The sequence below is a fragment of the Echiichthys vipera genome, assembly GCF_963691815.1.
Source record: "Echiichthys vipera genome assembly, chromosome: 3".
In the NCBI taxonomy this organism is placed as follows: domain Eukaryota; kingdom Metazoa; phylum Chordata; class Actinopteri; order Perciformes; family Trachinidae; genus Echiichthys; species Echiichthys vipera.
The window spans coordinates 24,135,056-24,155,700 of NC_139828.1; the positions used below are offsets into that span (position 1 = coordinate 24,135,056).

At 42.2% G+C, this 20,645-nt stretch overlaps 1 protein-coding gene across 8 annotated transcripts in view; it reads left to right on the forward strand.

Annotated features, from left to right (window-relative positions):
- Positions 1-18,572, forward strand: part of usp24 (ubiquitin specific peptidase 24) — a 34,293-nt gene extending 15,721 nt beyond the window's left edge. For 4 of the 8 annotated variants that reach the window (XM_083940702.1, XM_083940703.1, XM_083940706.1 and 1 more), the window contains 39 exons: positions 101-186; positions 276-417; positions 603-749; positions 862-959; positions 1,364-1,459; positions 1,555-1,777; positions 1,863-2,025; positions 2,261-2,422; positions 2,602-2,672; positions 2,771-2,931; positions 3,007-3,068; positions 3,232-3,423; positions 3,505-3,619; positions 3,726-3,870; positions 3,957-4,076; positions 4,189-4,314; positions 4,990-5,088; positions 5,196-5,278; positions 5,391-5,532; positions 5,609-5,728; positions 5,815-6,029; positions 6,811-6,935; positions 7,416-7,557; positions 7,891-8,041; positions 8,176-8,271; positions 8,961-9,064; positions 9,151-9,264; positions 10,406-10,613; positions 10,733-10,822; positions 11,668-11,770; positions 11,863-11,981; positions 12,571-12,684; positions 12,789-12,854; positions 12,961-13,027; positions 13,165-13,243; positions 13,350-13,425; positions 14,721-14,807; positions 14,964-15,074; positions 15,456-18,572. In XM_083940702.1, coding sequence (XP_083796828.1) covers positions 101-186; positions 276-417; positions 603-749; positions 862-959; positions 1,364-1,459; positions 1,555-1,777; positions 1,863-2,025; positions 2,261-2,422; positions 2,602-2,672; positions 2,771-2,931; positions 3,007-3,068; positions 3,232-3,423; positions 3,505-3,619; positions 3,726-3,870; positions 3,957-4,076; positions 4,189-4,314; positions 4,990-5,088; positions 5,196-5,278; positions 5,391-5,532; positions 5,609-5,728; positions 5,815-6,029; positions 6,811-6,935; positions 7,416-7,557; positions 7,891-8,041; positions 8,176-8,271; positions 8,961-9,064; positions 9,151-9,264; positions 10,406-10,613; positions 10,733-10,822; positions 11,668-11,770; positions 11,863-11,981; positions 12,571-12,684; positions 12,789-12,854; positions 12,961-13,027; positions 13,165-13,243; positions 13,350-13,425; positions 14,721-14,807; positions 14,964-15,074; positions 15,456-15,518 — 4,683 coding nt within the window. In that variant the 3' untranslated portion in view covers positions 15,519-18,572. The remainder of the gene's footprint in view (positions 1-100; positions 187-275; positions 418-602; positions 750-861; positions 960-1,363; positions 1,460-1,554; positions 1,778-1,862; positions 2,026-2,260; positions 2,423-2,601; positions 2,673-2,770; positions 2,932-3,006; positions 3,069-3,231; positions 3,424-3,504; positions 3,620-3,725; positions 3,871-3,956; positions 4,077-4,188; positions 4,315-4,989; positions 5,089-5,195; positions 5,279-5,390; positions 5,533-5,608; positions 5,729-5,814; positions 6,030-6,810; positions 6,936-7,415; positions 7,558-7,890; positions 8,042-8,175; positions 8,272-8,960; positions 9,065-9,150; positions 9,265-10,405; positions 10,614-10,732; positions 10,823-11,667; positions 11,771-11,862; positions 11,982-12,570; positions 12,685-12,788; positions 12,855-12,960; positions 13,028-13,164; positions 13,244-13,349; positions 13,426-14,720; positions 14,808-14,963; positions 15,075-15,455) is intronic. The other 4 variants (XM_083940704.1, XM_083940705.1, XM_083940708.1 and 1 more) reach the window with 1 other exon arrangement.
- The last annotated feature ends 2,073 nt before the right edge of the window (positions 18,573-20,645 follow it).

Sequence of the window (20,645 nt, forward strand, 5' to 3'; positions counted from 1 at the left end):
GTACCAGCTCAGACATGGCTGTGCACTAACAAACTGTGGACACACGCAGGGCTACATCGTCCAAGTCCTTACGTACTTTGCCCATGTTTTCTGTTTCCAGGAAAAGTCCCTGCCCGGTGTGGTGATGGCTTTGGTTTGTAATGTGTTTGAGATGCTTTACCAGCTGGCTAATCTAGATGAAACCCGGTAAGATAGTACAGTTCTAAGTTACATAAACCTTGTTGACAACAAGAAAGAAAGGCCTGTATATTCAGTCAGTATATTGTAATTTCCAGGATAACTCTTCGTGTGCGGAAGCTGCTGCTGCTGATTCCAACAGATCCAGAAGTGCAGGATGCCCTTGACAACTTTGTTCCCAAAGAATCCAGCGTCTGGAGCCACCAGGTACATCAGACTGTGATGCGTTCTACTCATGTGGTAACTACCATAGCTGAACCCCGAAGCAGTTCTCTACCTATCTATACTTATTTGATGCCTTTAATCTATGTCTGTGTTGTAATACATTCATATACTGTACATCTTGCCCTGTCTCTTTGGTTTACACATTGTCTCCTCCTCCTTCATCTTATTTTCCTAACTCTGTCTGTGTCTCTTTTCTTTAGAAGACACTGTTCCAAGGTACAGGCTCTCGTTCTCCATCTATGGCCTCCAAGCAGCAGCACCAGCCCAGTGCAGCATCCATCTTGGAGTCTCTCTTCAGATCCTCAGCCCCCGGCATGTCCACCTTCAGAGTGCTTTACAACCTGGAGGTACACACACATGTGACAATGTATCATTTTCCAGTATATAACAGTCATTCTCACACTGAAAAGGTAGATTAGTGACTGACATCTGTTTTCCTCCCTCCTCTCTCTGTGTCAGGTGTTGAGTTCAAAGCTCATGCCTACATCGGATGATGAAATGGCCAAAACCAGCAGCAAGTCCTTCTGTGAAAACTTCCTTAAAGCAGGAGGCCTCAGGTAACCAAAGCTGTTTTTATACAGAAAAGCCGTCATACAGCGGCCGGGCAAAGGCAGCAATTTGCTGTCCTGTCTATGTGAAACCGAGGGGTAATTTTCCTCCTCTCCCAAAAGTTTTTTTTCTGGAATAAGCGTAAGCTAAACATGTGCTTGTACGCCTATTATTGTGGTCACTGACCTCATTGGGCTTTTTTCTCAAGTTCTTTAATTTGCTGATCACTTGTTTCTTCTCCTGACGATTTTTGTTGGGGGTTTTTTGTTTTTATTCCTGTTTCTTCACTTTAAGGCGGACTTGTCAAGATGCATCAAATAGTGGCATACATATGCCATCTATCGTTAGCTTTTATCCAAAGTTTTTTATTTTTAGTCCTGACAGCAGTGTTTCGCTGTGTTTTTCTTTGCAGTCTGGTGGTGAATGTTATGCAGAGAGATTCCATCCCATCTGAGGTGGACTACGAGACAAGACAAGGAGTTTACTCCATCTGTCTACAGTTGGCCAGGTGCAAAATGCCTCACAAACACTCACACACACATTGGCGGATATTCTGGGCCTCATACCAAGTTAGACTTCATACTCATTTGGCTGTGTTTGCAGGTTTCTTCTGGTTGGCCAGAGCATGCCTGCAGCGCTGGATGATGATGTCATCAGGGATGGTGAGGCGCTGTCATCTCGTCCTTTTCGTAATGCTGGACGGGCGGGGAGACAGCTTTCTCTTTGTGGAACTCCTGAGAAGTCCTCCTACAGACAGATGTCTCTGTCTGAGCGCTCCTCCATAAGAGTCGAGGAGATCATACCAGCTGCCCGCGTAGCTATTCAGGTAAGACACACTTGTTTCCATGACAACCCCACTGTTGATTCCCATATTGATCTTTATTGAAAACGTTAATGTTCTCTTTTTCTAGACAATGGAGGTGGGTGACTTTACTTCCACTGTAGCCTGTTTCATGCGTCTGACCTGGGCAGCTGCAGCAGGACGATTGGATCTGGTTGGCAGCCCGCAGCCAATCAGAGAGACCCACAGCTCCCTTCTGCCACAGGGAGTCCGCACCAGAGTCAGCAGTACAGGTGACGCAGAAAAAATAAGCATTATTGTGGGTTCTAGCTGTTCTCATTGTCCACATGGTGTTTACACATGAGCTGAGCAGTTGTTGCGCTGTCAGCTAGGTGTTTACAGTCAGGTGTGATAATCATCCTGCTCAACTTCATTCCTGATTTGCGTTTTTCTTGTCAACAGCTCACAGTCAAAGCATTTCTGGTGTCACAAACAAAAGTAAAACAAATGTCTTGTGTTCGTTTGCAGGGAGTAACTGCAGCTCCAGTAGTGAAGGCGAGACAACGCCTACAGCGTTGCATGCAGGGATATGTGTGAGACAGCAGTGTGTCTCCATCAAAGATACCATCATCGCCCGTGAGGCTCTGTCACTGCTGGTCACCTGTCTGCAGTTACGCTGTCAGCAGCTATGTAAGACTCATGCAGGAGTACAAATATCCTAAAAGCATTCACACTCACTTTATACGATGATTACTGTACATTGCCATGTAGCAGTGGAATAATAGTCAGACATGTCCTCTAGTTTGTAGGGTGTTGGGGCACAGACTTCTACAATGACACTTAATCCTGTGGTTGTTTTCTCTCTCTAGGTTCTTTTTACAACCTTCCCTCAGTCAATGATTTCATAATTGATGTTCTCCTGGGATCTCCCAGCGGAGAGGTAAACAACACCCTCTTTTAGACTGCACAGAAGAAATGTATCCCTAACATTGCAGTGTGTGTGTTTACACTTGCGGCCTCTATCCCTTCTTCTATCAGATCCGCCGAGTAGCCTGTGATCAGCTCTACACTCTGAGCCAGTCTGATACTTCAGCCTTCGCCGAAGTCCAGAAACCCAACTTGTTCCTCATCTCAGTCATTCTCACTGCTCAGCTGCCATTATGGAGTCCAACGTCTATCATGAGAGGGGTCAACCAGAGGTATTAACGCAGGAAACACACATCCCTGAAACCTCAGTAGAGGTCTTGTTGTTGATGTTGCTGTTTTTTTCCCAGGTTGCTCTCCCAATGTACCGAGTACTTTGACCTAAGATGTCAGCTTTTGGATGACTTAACTAGTAAGAGAATTCCCCCTTTCTGGTTTTATCATTTACTAGATATTAAGTATTGTCCCAGCTGTAAGAATTGATTTAATAGAGAGGTTATATCATTTGGTTTGAACCACTAAAGATTAGTGTACACAAAATCTCTTTGTCCTCCATCTCTCCCTCTCCCCTCCAGCATCCGAGATGGAGGTGTTAAAAGTGAGTGCAGCCACCATGCTGGAGGACGAGATCTCTTGGCTCGACAACTTTGAGCCTAGTTGGAGCTCTGAGATGGAGACCAGCGAGGCGGACAACATCCTCCTGGCAGGACACCTCCGACTCATCAAGACCTTGCTCTCACTCTGTGGCAATGAGAAGGAGCATCTCGGTGAGCACAAGCAACGATGCATATCTGCACCAGTTAGTGTTGGGAACACTAATGTGTAATGTGTGTCACTCTTTTCTTCAGGTCCATCTCTAATCCAACAGTTGTTGGATGACTTCCTTTTTCGAGCCTCACGCATCATCATCAACAGTTCAAACCCCACGCCCTCCCCGGCCCCCAGCCATGACTTCCACCCAAAGTACGGCATGTTTATCCTATCCATCAGTTACATTTAGGTGTTCTCCTGTAAGAAAAAGGTTCAACTACATTAATCTTTTGTTTATGGTGTGTGTGTGTGTGGTCAGGTGCAGCACAGCCAGCAGCAGGCTGGCAGCCTACGAGGTGCTGGTGATGCTCGCAGACAGCTCTCTCCCAAACCTCCGACTGATCACCAGAGAGCTCATGTCCATGCACCACCAGTCTGATCCTTCACTCTGCAAGGAGTTTGATGTAAGGCACCATATGAAATAATATTTTTTGCAGTAATATTTGTTGGTCCATATGGCTTGCTAATAGTCTCTCTGCATGTCTCTCAGTACCTTCCCCCCGTAGAGAGCCGGTCAGTCTCAGGTTTCGTTGGGTTGAAGAACGGTGGAGCAACATGTTACATGAATGCTGTGTTTCAGCAGCTCTACATGCAGCCCGGCCTACCAGAGGTATACCTTTGTTCTATGTTCTGTTAACCTTATGTATTCACCAGGGGGCATCTGCTCTTTGAGTTCCATACAGTGAATACAATATAAGTGAGTTTGCTTGTTTGTGTTGAAGGCTTTCCTGTCTATTGAAGATGACACAGATCAGCCAGAGGAGAGCGTCTTCTACCAGGTCCAGTCTTTATTTGGTCACCTGATGGAGAGCAAACTGCAGTACTACATACCTGAGAACTTCTGGAAGGTAGCGGACCATTCAGTGTGCTCCGATTGTGATGCATTCAACCTTTCAACTTCAAGTGTGGCAGTATAACTGGTGTTACACTGTGTTAACAGGTTTTTAATAGAAATAAAACCTGTTAAGTTCATTTTTGCTTATCAGCACCAATATAAAAGTGTGCGCTCTGTACAGCAGAAGAGTAGCAGGAGTCAGGTTTCACTCATCACGTGTAGACACTGAAAGGGCGATTGCGGAGGATTTGGTGTCAAAGTGAAAAGCAAAAGAGCAGAATCAGATGATTTATATAATATATAATGTATTTATATAATTTACGAAAAAAAAAAAAATATCAGAGTGTTGTCTCACTTGTAGTCGCGTAACAGCTGGCTGAGCCGACCATGGAGCTTTTATAAATAATATTTATATACAATCTATGGTTAATAGGGGCGTCACATGGGAGCAGGAAGCAATTCGGGCCGCTTCCACCTCCTGTCTCAACCCTGCGGCTGCCAGAGTGCCGTAGAGGCCCGGATTTTGTCTTATTTTGAAAACTAATTAATTATTTTGAAAAGTGTTGACGATTCAGTATGTTGTGCTGCACATTTTGACTGCAGGTCCCACAAAACACATTCACAACTGTAACGTTCACATTTCTCTTCCTCTGCAATAAGATCAATCAATGTGTTATGTCGGTTGCAGATCTTCAAGATGTGGAACAAGGAGTTGTATGTGAGAGAACAGCAGGATGCTTATGAGTTCTTCACTAGTCTGGTGGATCAACTTGACGAACATCTCAAGGTAAAACTCTCACACACCAAACCAATTTTTAAGAGTAGCGCCAGCTAGTACCAGTAGAATTAATTGGGTATGACGATATTATTCATGATGAGACTCCTTTCCACTAGAAAATGGGACGAGAGCAGATCTTCAAAAACACATTTCAGGGAATCTTCTCCGACCAGAAGATTTGTAAAGACTGTCCTCACCGGTGAGCGAGGATATATATATATTTGCTTATATACTTTATTTATACTTTTTTTTTCTTTCTCAAACTTCAGACTATTGTTTCATTTTGAGACCTCTGAACTTTTATTTTACAGGTACGAGCGTGAAGAAACATTCATGGCGTTGAACCTCGGAGTGACATCTTGTCAAAGTTTAGAGATCTCATTGGACCAGTTTGTCAGAGGAGAGGTGCTAGAGGGCAGCAACGCCTACTACTGTGAGAAATGCAAGGAGAAGGTGTGTATCATGCTCTGCATGCTTTTATTCCCCTACCCTGATGTCGTTCTTAGTTACAATTTGTTCATATGCACAGAGAACCACCGTGAAGAGGACATGTATCAAATCCCTGCCCAGCGTTCTCTGTATTCACCTCATGCGCTTCGGCTTCGACTGGGAAAGCGGACGCTCCATCAAATATGACGAACAGATTCGGGTACAGTATTTCCAGTCACCTTGAATCACCTTGAATCCTAGAAATATGAATATGATTTATATAAATTCTGTATTGTTGGCGCACAGTTCCCCTGGGTGTTGAACATGGAGCCGTACACCGTCTCTGGAATGGCGCGTCAAGACTGCAGTGGAGAGGGCGGTGACGGGCGAGGCGACGGTACCTCAGGAGGTTCACCCAGGAAGAAAGTCACGATTTCTGAGAACTATGAACTTGTGGGAGTTGTCGTCCATAGCGGTCAGGCACATGCCGGTCACTATTACTCCTTCATTAAAGATAGACGGTAAGTTCCTCGACCTCTCCCTGATTTAAAGGCTTAATTTTCTCTTTATCATCCAACAGAATCATTGTTTCGTTTGTCCCTGTTCATATTTTCCAGCTCTTACTCCTACTTTACACAGGAATTACATAACCAGGGAGCAGTGGAGCACGTTGATCTGTTGCTTTAGTTTTCCAGGCAGATTTTAGAGGACCTCCTCGGGGCACTTAAATGCAGCATCAGACTTTATGTGGGCTGTCCCCGTTTAGTTTGTAAGCATCTCCAGATGTCTGGCTCTGGAAGGCAAGACTGCTCACTGGAGAAGTGGAACACAAAGAGACCACAGAAGTTAATATTTGGCGACCTTCTCTCTCTCACTCGTTTGTTCCTATACCCGCTTAAGACTACAACAAAGACAGTTTGTTCTCAGGACGTTGATTTCTGTCCAGACATTTAGACACATTCTGAAGCTGCTATGAAGACTTTTCTCATTAATGTCAGTAAAATATCTGTGTGTTTAGACCAAGTCCCCACCAGACAGGCTGGTTGGTTGGTATACAGGTGACACACATCTTACCACTGTCATAAATTCTTGTTGGAGAAACAACCTTGTACTGTCTGCAACAGAGTCAGACCATTGTGTACAATGTTTTATTCTTTTCTGTTGGTTTATTCATCACTCAGTTACTTGCTGAGTTTCCAGTTCTGGTCATGATGATTCAAATCTAATCTGACATTTTCCTTTTCGCCCTCCCCCCACTCCTTGCCCTTCCTCTGTCTTTTTCTTTTGGTCCTTATCTCTTAGTGGAAGCGCTCGTGGACGTTGGTACAAGTTCAACGACAACATGGTGGAGGAGTTTGATATGAATGATGAAACTCTGGAGTACGAGTGCTTTGGTGGAGAGTACCGTCCCAAAGTTTACGACCAATGTAAGTAACAAACTCTGACAGCTGTGCAACCAAGTGCATTAAAGCGCTTATCATAAAGATCCCACTTTTAAAGACATAAGAATAGCCTGGTTTGAATAATTATTTGTGTCTTGTGTGTTTTTTTCATTTAACACAGCTCAATTACATTTTTTAAATTGACATCTGAAACATGCAAGTACAGTTCAAAAACAACCCACACTTGACCAAGATAGTTTATACAGTAATTTAAAAAAAATGACAATTGATACAATAACAAAAAGCCTGGATTTAAAACTTTCTATAGTGGGGGCTGATCAGACATGAAGGCACAAGATGTCTCCTGAATGTGAAAACAGCCCTCTGATGTGAAACTCTGCACGTACATCGTTCTGTGAAGCTCAAACATCCAACAGTAAACGAAACACATATTTCAGTAAAGGGGAACTTGTGCCCTCTTTTTATGAGGCATACACTTAGAAACCTTGATTTATGTGTGTGCAGCCAACCCATACCCCGATGTGCGGAGGAGATATTGGAACGCCTACATGTTGTTCTATCAGAAGATCAGTGACCAGAACTCGCCTGTCCTGCCCAAAAAAAGCAGAGTCAGCATCATGAGGCAGGAGGCTGAAGACCTTACACTGTGAGTGAACCTCCCACCATGTCTTATACTCCTCATAAACATTCTCATTGTGTCATTTATAATGTATCAGCCAATTTCCCACAGCAGCAGTCAGCCGAATAACAAATAGCGCTGTAGTCATCTATCTGCAACTGACAGCTCTGGTCTGTATGTAGAATCTTACAAAATACTGTTTAATATACTGGACAGGAGTCAGAACATTTTATGAAACAATTATAGTTCATGTTTGCAGAAAAGCTATTATTGATTTATACATGGAGCACTGTCAAAATCAGAATTAAGGAACATTCCCAAAAAAATTCTAAACCTTAACGTGGCTGTTATATTGTCCAGGTCTGCCCCGTCCTCTCCTGATGTTTCGCCACAGTCCTCCCCTCGCCCCCCCAGGGCCAACAACGACCGCCTCACCCTCCTCACCCGTCTGGTCCGCAAGGGAGAGAAGAAGGGGCTGTTTGTCGAGAAGATGCCCGCTAGCATCTATCAGGTAAAGTGGCATCAACAAGTAACATGGAGGCCATAGAGCCAACCTTTGTTAACATTTGTTCTGTTCGTAACGGAGGGAGAATCAGTTGGAACGCTCGGGTGAATCTGACATCTCTCCATTTGTGTTTGGTGTAGATGGTGAGGGATGAGAATCTCAAGTTCATGAGGAACAGAGACGTCTACAACAGCGACTACTTCAACTTCACCCTCTCCTTGGCCTCCGTCAATGCAGTATGTGCTTCTAATGTTTCTGTTAGATGTTCTCATTGTGTATACTTACAAAGTAGAGCTACACAGGGATGTTGAGCCTGATTTATACATCAAATATAATAATCATTAACCAGGAATATTTATCTCAATTCTCAGCAACCTAAATATCTTTCTTCTACATTTATATCATATTTATTTATCATTTCCCTTTTGTGCAGTTGTGCTTTTATTGTCTAGTTTGTGCACCTAGAATCCATGTTTTCACTCTTAACTATCTTACTGTAACTCTTTTTATAGTCGTTATTTATAAAACTCAAATAGTTCCCATTTTTACACTACAACTGGAAGCAAAATGTTTACATGTTCAATAGAACTAGTTTATCCTCTTGTTTTTAGTTAGACCATGTATGTAATGTGTGAGTGGTGACGTGTATGGGATATGGGAAAGATCACGCACTTTCAAAACATGCCTGGCAGGTGATAGAATGAACTGTCAATCAAACTCTTGTCGACATCAATCAGCAGAGGAGGGAAAACATTATCAATTGAGAAAAAAGCCTTCAGTGCCGTTCTCTTCAACTGCCAGTAGCTCCTCACAGCAGCTGATTGGCAGGCTCACTTATGCACTGAACACAAACACATAACTTGGAGCCTGACTGATTCTCGCACGATCATGGAAACAAAGCAATAGTGGCTTCATGTTGTTACAGACAAAGCTGAAGCATCCAGACTACCAGCCTATGGCCAAAGAGAGTCTTCAGCTGGCTGTTCACTTCCTCTTTCACACCTACCTGCACACCAAAAAGAAACTCCGGTCTGTATACACATACACCCACACCTGTTAATAATGAACTTCCCTCATAAGCAGCAGTGTTATACCTGTATTACATTCTCCTGCAGGGTGGACACAGAGGAGTGGATGGCCACAGTGGAGGTGTTGCTGTCTAAGAGCTGCGAGGCATGCCAGTGGATGGTGCAGTACCTGGTTGGACCAGAGGGCCGAGAGATCACCAGGTCAGTGCTTGTTGGCCAGCTGCTTAACCCACAGACATGTTACATATGTACAGTACGTGTATGATAATATATGTGATCCACTTTGCCAACACAAGAAATGGGTATATAGAATACACCAGTTTTTTCACAAGCTTTGGCCTCACAAAAAGTTGTCAGTCCGTGCATTGGTGATCATATTTGAGCTCTGCAGCCAAAATGACAGAGCGCGATCACTTGTGTGTACTGTGTGTTTGTAAAATGCAGTGCCTTATTCTAATCGTAACACTGCAGCATTTTTGCAGCTGTCTTAGTGATATGCGATACTACAGACTTGGCAGCTCACAGCGTTGCTCCCTCCTTCTAATCGATGCACACTGAACTCTCTGACCTCGGTCAAATAATCCCACCCTTGTGATGTTGCTGCTGCAGCGTCAGTCACTTTCTCCCAACACATACTTGCATGCTTAATAACATTTAATTGCCCCGTAGATCTCTACAGTATGTTAAATGCAGACAACATCTAAGCCTCTGGAGTGCCCTTGACTAACCTTATAATTGCCTCTGCACTGAAAGATAACACCTTTGTGGGCGTTGCTCTCTGCTCACTGTAAGTCACTGTCATTGTGGAATGTAAACATTTAGAGCCAAGAGATTTCCCAAAGTGTGCATTTTTGAGAAAGGTGCTGTCTTACACTTCTCTGTGTTGGCATGGGGTGATCATATGGCCCTCAGAAATAATTGGTTTATCCAACAAAGGATGTTTGGATTACCGTACACTCCAGCCCCCTTTACATGCCTCACTCTTCCCACAGACAGGAGACAGAGTCACACTCGGCTGTGTTTCAAGGCCAAAGCCGCCGGCACAACAGCAATCTGTTATCTGCTGTTTTTTGGGTTTGGCATTATGTTCTGCTGTTCTGGAAAGCGCTTTGTAACTTTGTTAAGAAAAGTTGTTATTATTATTATTATAAATGATTTTTTTCTCACTCAAAAGGATGTCTTAGACTGCTCTTCCTGTTTTTTCATCCTTATTCTCTCTCAAAACCAATAAAACTGAAACTTTAAAAGACAAAGATCTTTACTCTTTATGATCACATTTTTTGCTCCTAATAATTTCAATTCTATTCATTCGGCTGATATTATCATCACATCTCCTCCTCAGAGTGTGTCTGTTGGAGTGCAGTGTAAGGGAGGTGAGGGTGGTGGTCGCATCCATCCTTGAAAAGACTCTGGAGAGCGCACTTCACTTTGGAGACCCGGGAGTGGACAACCTGACTGACACGCTGCTTTCTTTACTGGACAAAGATGTTCCCGAGAATGTGAAAAACTGCGCGCAGTACTTCGGCCTCTTCAGTAGCTTCGCTCAGAGGGTATTAAACCATTAACAAATAAGTAGATGGAGATTGTTCTGAAATCTTCAGTGTTTAAACATTTAGTTAAATGACGATGTGTTTTGTCCTTCTGTTCTCTCTCTGTCTCTCTTTCTCAGGGATGCGGTCCTTGTCAGCTGTTGTTGAAACACTCAGCGTATCGCCGCATGCTCATCTTCCTGTTGGGACCCAATAGGCAAAACAACCAGGTAGAGCTGCATATTATACGGGGTGGAGTTGTATTTTTTGATTTAAAACCAGGGCTCTCACACTTACTTTTAAAAGTGGTTACCACAACTGAAAATATGGTGGACATTTTAGTCCTTATATTATGAGTATTTAAAATACTATACACTTATATGTCCTAATAATGAAAATGTGACGTAAAAGACTCGACTAGAAAGCTACAAAACATCCTCTAGAGGGCCTCGCTCAGATTCAAAAGTTACGCCAGTAAAGTTTGGAAGAAAAAAACAACAAACATGGCGACAATGGAGGAGATAACGATCCTGTGTCTGTTGAGAAGGAGGCAAAATGGCAGGCAGCGGTGTGAGACCACTAAATACATCCCGGAGTGTGAATGGAGAGCGTCACTTTCAGTATTTCAGGATGTCCGTCGGGGCTTTTGATGACTTGCTCGCTCCTGCTATTCACGGCACTTTTTTGTGTACAATGCCCAACACTGCCCCCACAATTTCAAGTGGTACTGCAACGTTTGGCAGATATCCGCAAGCTTGCAGGATACGCGCAGAAATCCGGGCGAAATGTACGCAGAGTATAGGTAGAAGGCTCCGTCCGTATCCCCCTTGTGTATCTAACGTAGAGCATAAATGAGCCGTACCTCTGCACTCATTTGATCTCACTTACAAAAAAAGCATCCACAAAACATGAAAAGTGTAGTTTTTAATTAATTGTTTTAAAGGCATTTTGAATGTGGTCTGTGTTTAAGTAGCAGAGTGTTTATTTAAGAATGACCAATAAATGGCTTTTATTATACACAACAATACTAGTTGTTGCGTGTGCAGTTTTTTCAATATTTTCTCTGTCTCCACAGAACCGACGCTGGAGTCCAGCTCAGGCTCGGGAGTTCCTTCACCTCCACAACACTCTGGCCCTCATCACTCTACACTCTGACCTCAGCACCCAGCAGACGCAGGGTGAGGCACTTAATCAAATCTTCAAGGTTGCAGAGTTGATTTTGTACAATCGACTTCTCACTCTGATCCTTTGGTTTTGTTGTCTTGTGTAGACCCAGGAGGGGTAAAACTGCGCGTGAGTTGCGTCCCGTCTTCCACCCAGCTCCTCCCACTTCACGCGGACATCCTGGCCTCACTTTTCACTCCTGAGGGACAGCCTTACCTTCTAGAGGTAGATTCACTACTTTCCAGACTTGATTGAAATGTGTTTTTGCATGTTTTACATTCAGATTAATGACACCAGCAGTCATTTTCACAGAAGCCCTGAGATGGAAGAGGAGAAAAAAAATCAAATCTAAATCTGATTGAGAGAAATTGTTTTCTCCTCTGTGTTTATGACTTAAGAACAGGGGTGAAAAGGGTTTTGTAAGGACTTTTTTTTCTAAATCTTTTTTTTTTTATCTTTAAAAAGAGTTGAGAAAAAAGTTTTTGAATGGGAATTTTTTTGTCGTCAGGATCATTTTTTGTTTCATTTATTGTGTCTCAGCAAGTTATGTAACAGTCATGTTTTGGCTAGAAATGTATTTCAATCAGCGCTAATTTGCCCCCAAAATGACAAAAATGTAAAAAAAAAAAAAAAAAAAACATTCCAAAACCATTTATTCACCTGTTCTTAAGTCACAACCACAGGAGAGAAAACAATTTAGCTCAGACGTGGATCACCAGATAAAATAATTCTCACTTTCCTCCCAGAGCTTCCATATACTCTCGTCGTTCAGAGAAACGCTCTGACTGATGTTTTTCATTGTGAATATTTAAAGGTGATGTTTGCCATGCGTGAGCTGTCAAGTCCCCTGTCCCTCCTGATAGAGATGGTGACCTACTCTTCGTACTGTAATGAGCCCTTCTCCCTGGGTGTGTTGCAGCTGCTTAAGGTAAAAACACATTCAGAGAGAGACAACTGTCAGAGCTGACAGACATTTAGTCAATGATGAGAATTCTCGGTTTCTAAATCTCCTGAATACTTTGTGTTGCATAGACCCAGCTGGAGACGGCTCCACCTCATGAACTGAAGAACATTTTTCAGATGCTGCAGGAGCTACTAGTGAGTGACCGTCATCGATTAAATTTTTGACTCCTTTTGATCGATCACTTTATAAAAACAGAATGCAATCGACTGTACTAACATCAGTTACATTTTTTTACATCAGGTTATGGAAGAATCTCTGCAAACCCAGAGACTCAAGTATGCTTTTGAGTCAGAGAAAGGCCTTTTGGGTATGTCTTTGTAATGTAATATTTTTCTTATCAACGTTGTTGGTAGTGTGCCCTGCCACTGGGCAACACTGTCAGTTTTTGTGTGTCTTAAATTGATTTATTGAATGTGCAGAAACCTGAGTGCTTTTTCTTTCCAGCTCTGATGCACCAGAGCAACAACGTGGACAGCCGACGCTGCTACCAGTGTGTGAAGTTCCTGGTCACATTAGCTCAGAAGTGAGTTCATCTTAGGGTCAGAAGTTAAGAGTTGTCCAGGAGTTGTAATTGTCTTAGATATACTGTATTGTCATAATTCTGAGTCTCCCTTTTTCCCCCCAACCAGATGTGCTCCCGCCAAGGATTACTTCAAGGACCTGTCTGGTCACTGGAGCTGGGCAGTACAGTGGCTGCAAAAAAAGGCAAGCTTCTAAATAACTGTGCCGCAATAAACATCAGAGAAGTGTATTTAGTTTTTCTTTTGGGCATTTCTTTTAATTCAGTAAGTGACAGCAGATAGCTGACAGGAAACACAGTGCCTTTGACCCTCAGGCCAGCGGTTCCCAATTCCAACCCTTTACAGTATATCAGACTAAATTATTTCCACATAACTTTTAGCTAACTATTTAAATAGTTTGTACATGAGTTGTAGCTAGCTATTTAAATAGTTTACACATGACTTTTAGCTAACTATTTAAATATTTTACACATGACTTTTAGCTAACTATTTAAATAGTTTACACATGACTTTTAGCTAACTATTTAAATATTTTACAGATGACTTTTAGCTAACTATTTAAATATTTTACACATGACTTTAAGCTAGCTATTTAAATACTTTACAGATGACTTTTAGCTAACTATTTAAATATTTTACACATGACTTTTAGCTAACTATTTAAATAGTTTACACATGACTTTTAGCTAACTATTTAAATATTTTACACATGACTTTAAGCTAGCTATTTAAATACTTTACAGATGACTTTTAGCTAACTATTTAAATATTTTACACATGACTTTTAGCTAACTTTTTAAATATTTTACACATGACTTTTAGCTAACTTTTTAAATATTTTACACATGACTTTTAGCTAACTATTTAAATAGTTAACACAGGACTTTTAGCTAACTATTTAAAAAGTTTACACATGACTTTTAGCTAACTATTTAAAAAGTTTACACATGACTTTTAGCTAACTATTTAAATAGTTAACACATGACTTTTAGCTAACTATTTAAAAAGTTTACACATGACTTTTAGCTAACTATTTAAATAGTTAACACAGGACTTTTAGCTAACTATTTAAATAGTTTACACATGACTTTTATCTAACTATTTAAATAGTTTACACAGGACTTTTAGCTAACTATTTAAATAGTTTACACAGGACCTTTAGCTAACTATTTAAATAGTTTACACACAGCTATTTTCAACTTCTCTGCTCACTTGCTAACTAGATTTCATAATGTCTTACAAGATGTATTTATTGTAATTTCTATTTTTTCAAATTAGTTGAGCTACTCCACAGTCTTTCAACATAACAAACAACTGCAAAGATTCCCTCTGGGGTATAAGTGCCCCTGATTGGCATGTCCTGGAGGTTTAGGGCAGTGATTCCCAGAGGAAACACATTTCATACCCTTTGATTTAATTACTCTTTAATCATTCTGTAAGCTCATTGTGTTTATGCATGGTATTCCCTCTTCCCCTCAGATGACCGAACATTACTGGACTCCACAGAGCAACGTCTCCAATGAGACATCCACCAACAAAACCTTCCAGCGTACTATCTCTGCACAGGTACACAAGCACCACACACAGAAATATTGTATAGCAGCATGATATAAGCCCCAGTAGTTCTTCCACCACTTCTATACAAATAAACATGCCGACACTTGTACTTGATACTCTCTTCTGCTCTCACTCCTGTTTCATCGTGTGTATCAAACTCTACAGGATACCTTGGCCTATGCCACAGCGTTGTTAAACGAGAAGGAGCAGTCTGGCAGCAGCAATGGCTCAGACGGAAGCCCAGCAAATGAAAACGCAGACCGCAGCCTCCGACAGGTAACGCTCAGCACAGCGGGCTTCTTCTTTGACGCATCGCACCACAGCTGCTCACACAGCCAAAAAGAGAAGAAGGGAACAGAAATGGGACATCTCACCAGCTTCTGTCAAAAGCTGAGAAGGCAGTTTGTGACCTCCCACGGTTGTTTTTAGCGGTGGATTTGACACTGCTCCATTCTTCTCTGACTCCTGCTGTGCCTGACAGGAAGCCCACACAACACAAGACTGTCAGAATTATTCTGGCACAGACATGAATACTCCCGATAATCATAATCCCATTGACACTGTTTAGCACATAGTTTTTTTTTCCTCCCAAACACACCATATTTCTTAGTTCTCATATTGATAATAATAAATATTATTATTATTTGTCTCTCCCAGGGGTCAGAGTCTCCCATGATGCTCGGCGATTCGAAGAGCGATCTAGAAGATGTAGACCCCTAGCCCCGCCAACCAGCAGGATCCCTCCGAAGGAAAGGCGGCACAGCTCCGGGCAGCCAAATAGAAAGGGCTGCACTTTGCCTCTGATTGGTCAGGACATTTAGGACTCCACAACAAGCCAATCAGAACACTTATTCTCTTGGTCGCTACGGCAACGAAGGAGCTATGAATAAATCATTAATTACTTCCTTTCAGAGCAGCCAAGGCGATGATGGAGGTGCATTATCATTAAGGGCAGCAGAGTTGATTACGGTGGGAAGTACAAAAACCTTCCTCAATCACGGATGACTTCAGTTTATCCTTTTTATTCATTCATTCACTCAGAATGACAGCAAGGTGGAGGATGGGTTTGGGTTGTGTTTTAACAATTTTCTGCTCATATTTGCCAATGTATCTACATAGACATATTCATATTGTAAAGATTTGTTCCATAGGTGTAATTTCCAGTGTAAGATAATATTTTAAAGTCTCCTGTGCTCTTCTCCACAGCCATGCAAATTGCGAGAGGTCACGTTAGCTGCTCTAGAGGAACTTACAGACTTGTGTGCACTTGTACAGGAACACCTACACACACACACAAGCACTTGGGATGGGTGGGGTTAAGTATGCACTTTATTATCCAGCCCTGTCTATTGTGACGTACAGCAGCAGTGGTCAGTTCCTTTAGAGCCTCCTCGCGATCTCGTCCTCTTCTTTTGATTTTAACAACTTACATTTTCAGTGCCACATATGCAGACGCATGGAAGCCCTGATAGCAAGCCACTCTGCCTGTTACTTCACCTTTCACCCCGGTGACCACAGTATAGCCACGGGGACACAGTACAGGGCAGGCCCTGTCCCATAAACAGGACGAGTCCTCGGCCCTCAGCAAATCTGAAACAAGCAGTGCCATGGTCAGCACACTCCCTCTACTCTATTCTTCTCGCTGCCAGACAGCCTCATGTGCTGCATTTTTATTCTTTTCATCGCTGTGTTTTATTTCTTTGCCACTTGTCTATGACTGGATGAATTGAATATTGGAGAGGATAATTAGGGACTCAAGCCTTATGCAAGAAAAGCTGATCTGGAAGTGCACAGATCAGTCGTGGTGGGCCATCAGTGCCGACTGAGGGGGAGCTCAGGAGCATGTTTTATTTTTAGGTGCCAAGATCACACACACACACGCACACACACACACCATGATAGAACTTGTAAAAACCATGCAAGCGTGTGTCACCGATTAACATCACAAACACAAAGAACAGGTCCTCCTCGCCTCACTGTTACCTCTGCTTTATCAGGTTTAATTTTAGTTTTTTTTCAATGGAGTTTTATTTTTGCTTTGCCTTTTTGCTTTTGTCTGCCTTTGGAAACACACAGAGGAGCTGAACCCAAATGTAGCTCTAGTTTCACACGCGAACAACACCCGTGTATCCATCGTCCCTACCCCCCAATCATCGGGAGACTTGAAGTGCCTTAACCTCCCGATCTCTCCCCCGTCCCAACTCCGACGCTGTATAGTTACATCTCTGTGGAGGTGGGTTAACGTCTGCTCCACCACTCCTGACGCGTGATACCAATCCAGTGTCTGCTGTGGTCGAATAGTCTCGCTGTAGGAGTGCAACAGGGCTTCTTCATCCCCATTAGACCCCGAATAATACAGGGAAGATTTCCTCTGTGTGTTGTGACAAAGGATTGTAGGAATGTAACTGTTGGTTGTTGATTCTGTGTGTATGGGAAAGGGGGGCGGGGGGGGCGGATGTAAGTTTTACCCTAATATTACAGGGTTTAGGTGACAGGACATGGTTTTGGTGATGGTAAAATGCTGCTTCTTTTCACTCTGCTCTCAAGCAGAAACACTTTGTAGATACTGATTTATGCTAGATACTTTTAAGGAAGCAACACTCAGATGTTCTAAAGACATGACCCGAAACTAGCTTACCAGATTAGCTCTCAGCTTTAACAGGTCAATGTTTACAGTGTGAGAACCTATCATGCAATCAAACAAAACGGTTTTCTGTTGGGAGTTGTCATGTGATCAATCCACTGAGGCTCCTCTGCATCCTGAAAGCCTGAGAAGAGAGAAGATGCTGTTTTCACCAATCTACAAACCCCCCAACCCACCAAGCCCATACCCCTCTCTTTCTCACTAGATGTGAATGTCACATCGTGCTCTCCGGCACGTTTGCATGTGTGGCAGTAAGTGATGGTGAAGTTTGTCCTTTCTGTTTGACAGAGGAAAAATGAACAGCCCCCTGTGTCGTTTGCTGTGTAATTTGGTCCTTAGCACTCACTGTCACAAACCGATGCCCCTTCTCTGGGGCTGGTTATCTGATGGAGCTGCATGCAGTCTGTGCCAAGTGATACATGGCCATGGCAACATGAGTCGCATTCAGCCAAGAGTTTCTCCTCAGTTTGCCCCACTGCTACACCATCACAGTTTTAAAAAAGAACAAAAAACAGCAGGAAAAACTTGGAACCAATCTTTTATTTTAATCCAGGGAGGGATGGGTAAATGCGTGGGTAGGGATTGGCATCTGTACGGGTTTTTACTGTCATTCGATTTTGAAAATTCACTTTGCAGGATTCTGTAATGCATGTTAAAACTCAGTTTTAATTTGTACATCAGAGTTTGATTAAGGGGAAATTTGATATAAAATAAACTGGAATGCACAACCTTTTGTAAACATTGTTTTTATGTATGTTTACACCTTGTCACCTTACAAAATGTTGGTGCGCCATTTTGAGTTTTACCTTTTTATTTGTGGATTTATGCAGCATTTCTATTTAATAACTCCTCTGATTTGATGCTGCAGACAGCAAACAGAGCTGTTTCATAGCAAACATTTTGACATGTCACAGTGAGAAAATCAGGTATGAATAATAAAATGAATGATGACTGAAATCCATTTAGCTGCTTCATCTTTAGGGTCCTGGTGTTATGCAGGCTCCCACTGTCATGGGATACTTGAATAGAACATAGCCATCGTTATAATGTGATTAGTAAATGTGCTTTTCGTACTACGATAAGTTAAAATGTCTGCTGTGAAAAATGCCTATCAGAGAATGGATAATCAGGTGAGCTCCACTTCATAACCCACGCCTTGTGGTTTATGTTCTTGCTGAGAATAATCCATTCAGTCGTGAAGGGTTGCTGTTGTAATCGGTAATGATATCAGATTACCTGTGCCAATCAAACTTCAGTCCACCCATCACCCACCCAGGTGACAGTGTGGTGACTTCTACGCTGAAGGGTTTCAGTCTTAACTAGTATCATAATCAGGATTTTAGTCCTATGTGAGTTGTTTAAATGGCATTTGTTTTTCACTCCATTTTTTTGTCTGTGGCATAAATGCAGTTAAATCTTCTGACAGTTATTTTTATCAAGCACAAAGCGAAGTCTGTTATTTAACTTGTTGTGTGTGCACCCACTGTTCCAGACTAAATGCAAAACAAAGCGAGCAAAAGATAACTGTCTTATTAATCAAGCTGCAAATCCGGCTGATTCCCCACAGCAGGGCGGCTGCCTGGTTTCTCACCGGGAACACACTGCTCTGCCACATTCACAAAACGTGCAGAGTTGTGTGTGTGCTCTGATGGGTATCGCAGCTGTGATTTCACAGTCATTTTTACACAGACATTCTGACATGTCACCGCTGAAAACTCATGTATAAATAATAAAATGGATGATGGATTAATTTCATTTAGATGCTTCAGTTTCAGTATCATGCTATTGTGGATGCTGGCTCACTGTCGAAGCTTACTGGGGCTCTTGAATATACTGTGCCTATAGAAACTCCTGATACCCTTTTGAAATTGGCACTTTTTTTGTTTTACAACCTGAAATGATAATACATTAATCTATATATATTTGTCCAGGGTGATTTACACATGTTGCCTTACAACATTCAAGTGATTTTTTTTTTCAACATTTTTGAAAAATTTAAAAGTAGAAAAGCAAAGTTGGGAAAGTGATGACTCCCTTTAGAATAACCATTATAAACTATTATTATAAAATCACCTTCCAGATTACACACCAAGTTAATTGGCCTCCACCTGACATCAATTGTGGTGTTTTTGATTTTACTTCAGAATAAAATCAGCTGTTCCTTGAGGAGTCATGGTAACACAAATAATTCACCATGGTTGGAAAGATGCTTTCAAAAGAGCTACGGGATAAAGTTGTGGATAGGCAAAAGATAGGAGAAGGATATAAAAAGATGTCGAAGGCTTTAACTCTCCCTCTGAGGACCATTCAGAGTATTGGCTCCACCCAGACCTGGCCTAGATCGGGCCGCCCCTCTAAACTGGATGACCGAGCCAGGAAAAGATGATCAGGGAAGCTACCAAGAGGCCCATGGAGACCTTGAAGGAGTTACAAGTCTAAATAGCAGAAGTTGGTCATTCTGTGCATGTGACAACAATTTCCCAAGTTTTACATATTTGGCAGGGTGGAAAGAAAGAAGCCTCTTCTGAAAAAAATGTCACTCTGAGTCTCGTTTACAGTACGCCATAAAACATATTGCAGATTCTGATGCCATGTGGTAAAAGGTTATATGGTCAGATGTGACCAAACCTGAACTTTTTGGGCAGAACTCTAAGCTCTGAAGCATGGCAGTGGCAGCATTATGTTGTGGGCTTGTTTCTCTTCAGCAGGGACTGGGCAGTTGGTCAGGATTGAAGGGAAAATCGATGCTGCCAAGTACAACCAAATTCTTGAGAAAAACCTGCAGCCCTCTGTTAGACAACGACCCAAAACACACCTCTGTAAAAACAACACAGTGGCTAAAGGACAGGAAGGTGATTGTGGCCTAGTCAGAACCCTGACCTGAATCCTACAGAACATCTGTGGACGGACTTGAACAGTGCAGTCCATCGCCGCTCACCACAGAATCTGACTGAACTCAAACAGTTCTGCAGGAAGAATGGGGAAATATTTCCAATCTAGGTGCAAAAAGCTGTTAGAGACAAATCCAAGCAGACTGATGGCTGTAATTAAAGAAAAAGGTGCCTCCACAAAGTATTACATCTGGGGACTCATCACTTTTACAACCCTGCTATTCTAGTTTTTAGTTTTTTAATATTTTTTTTCGAAAGTTAAAAAAAATGAATTTATTGTTAAAGTTACGATCTCAAAGATCTCAGTTTTGT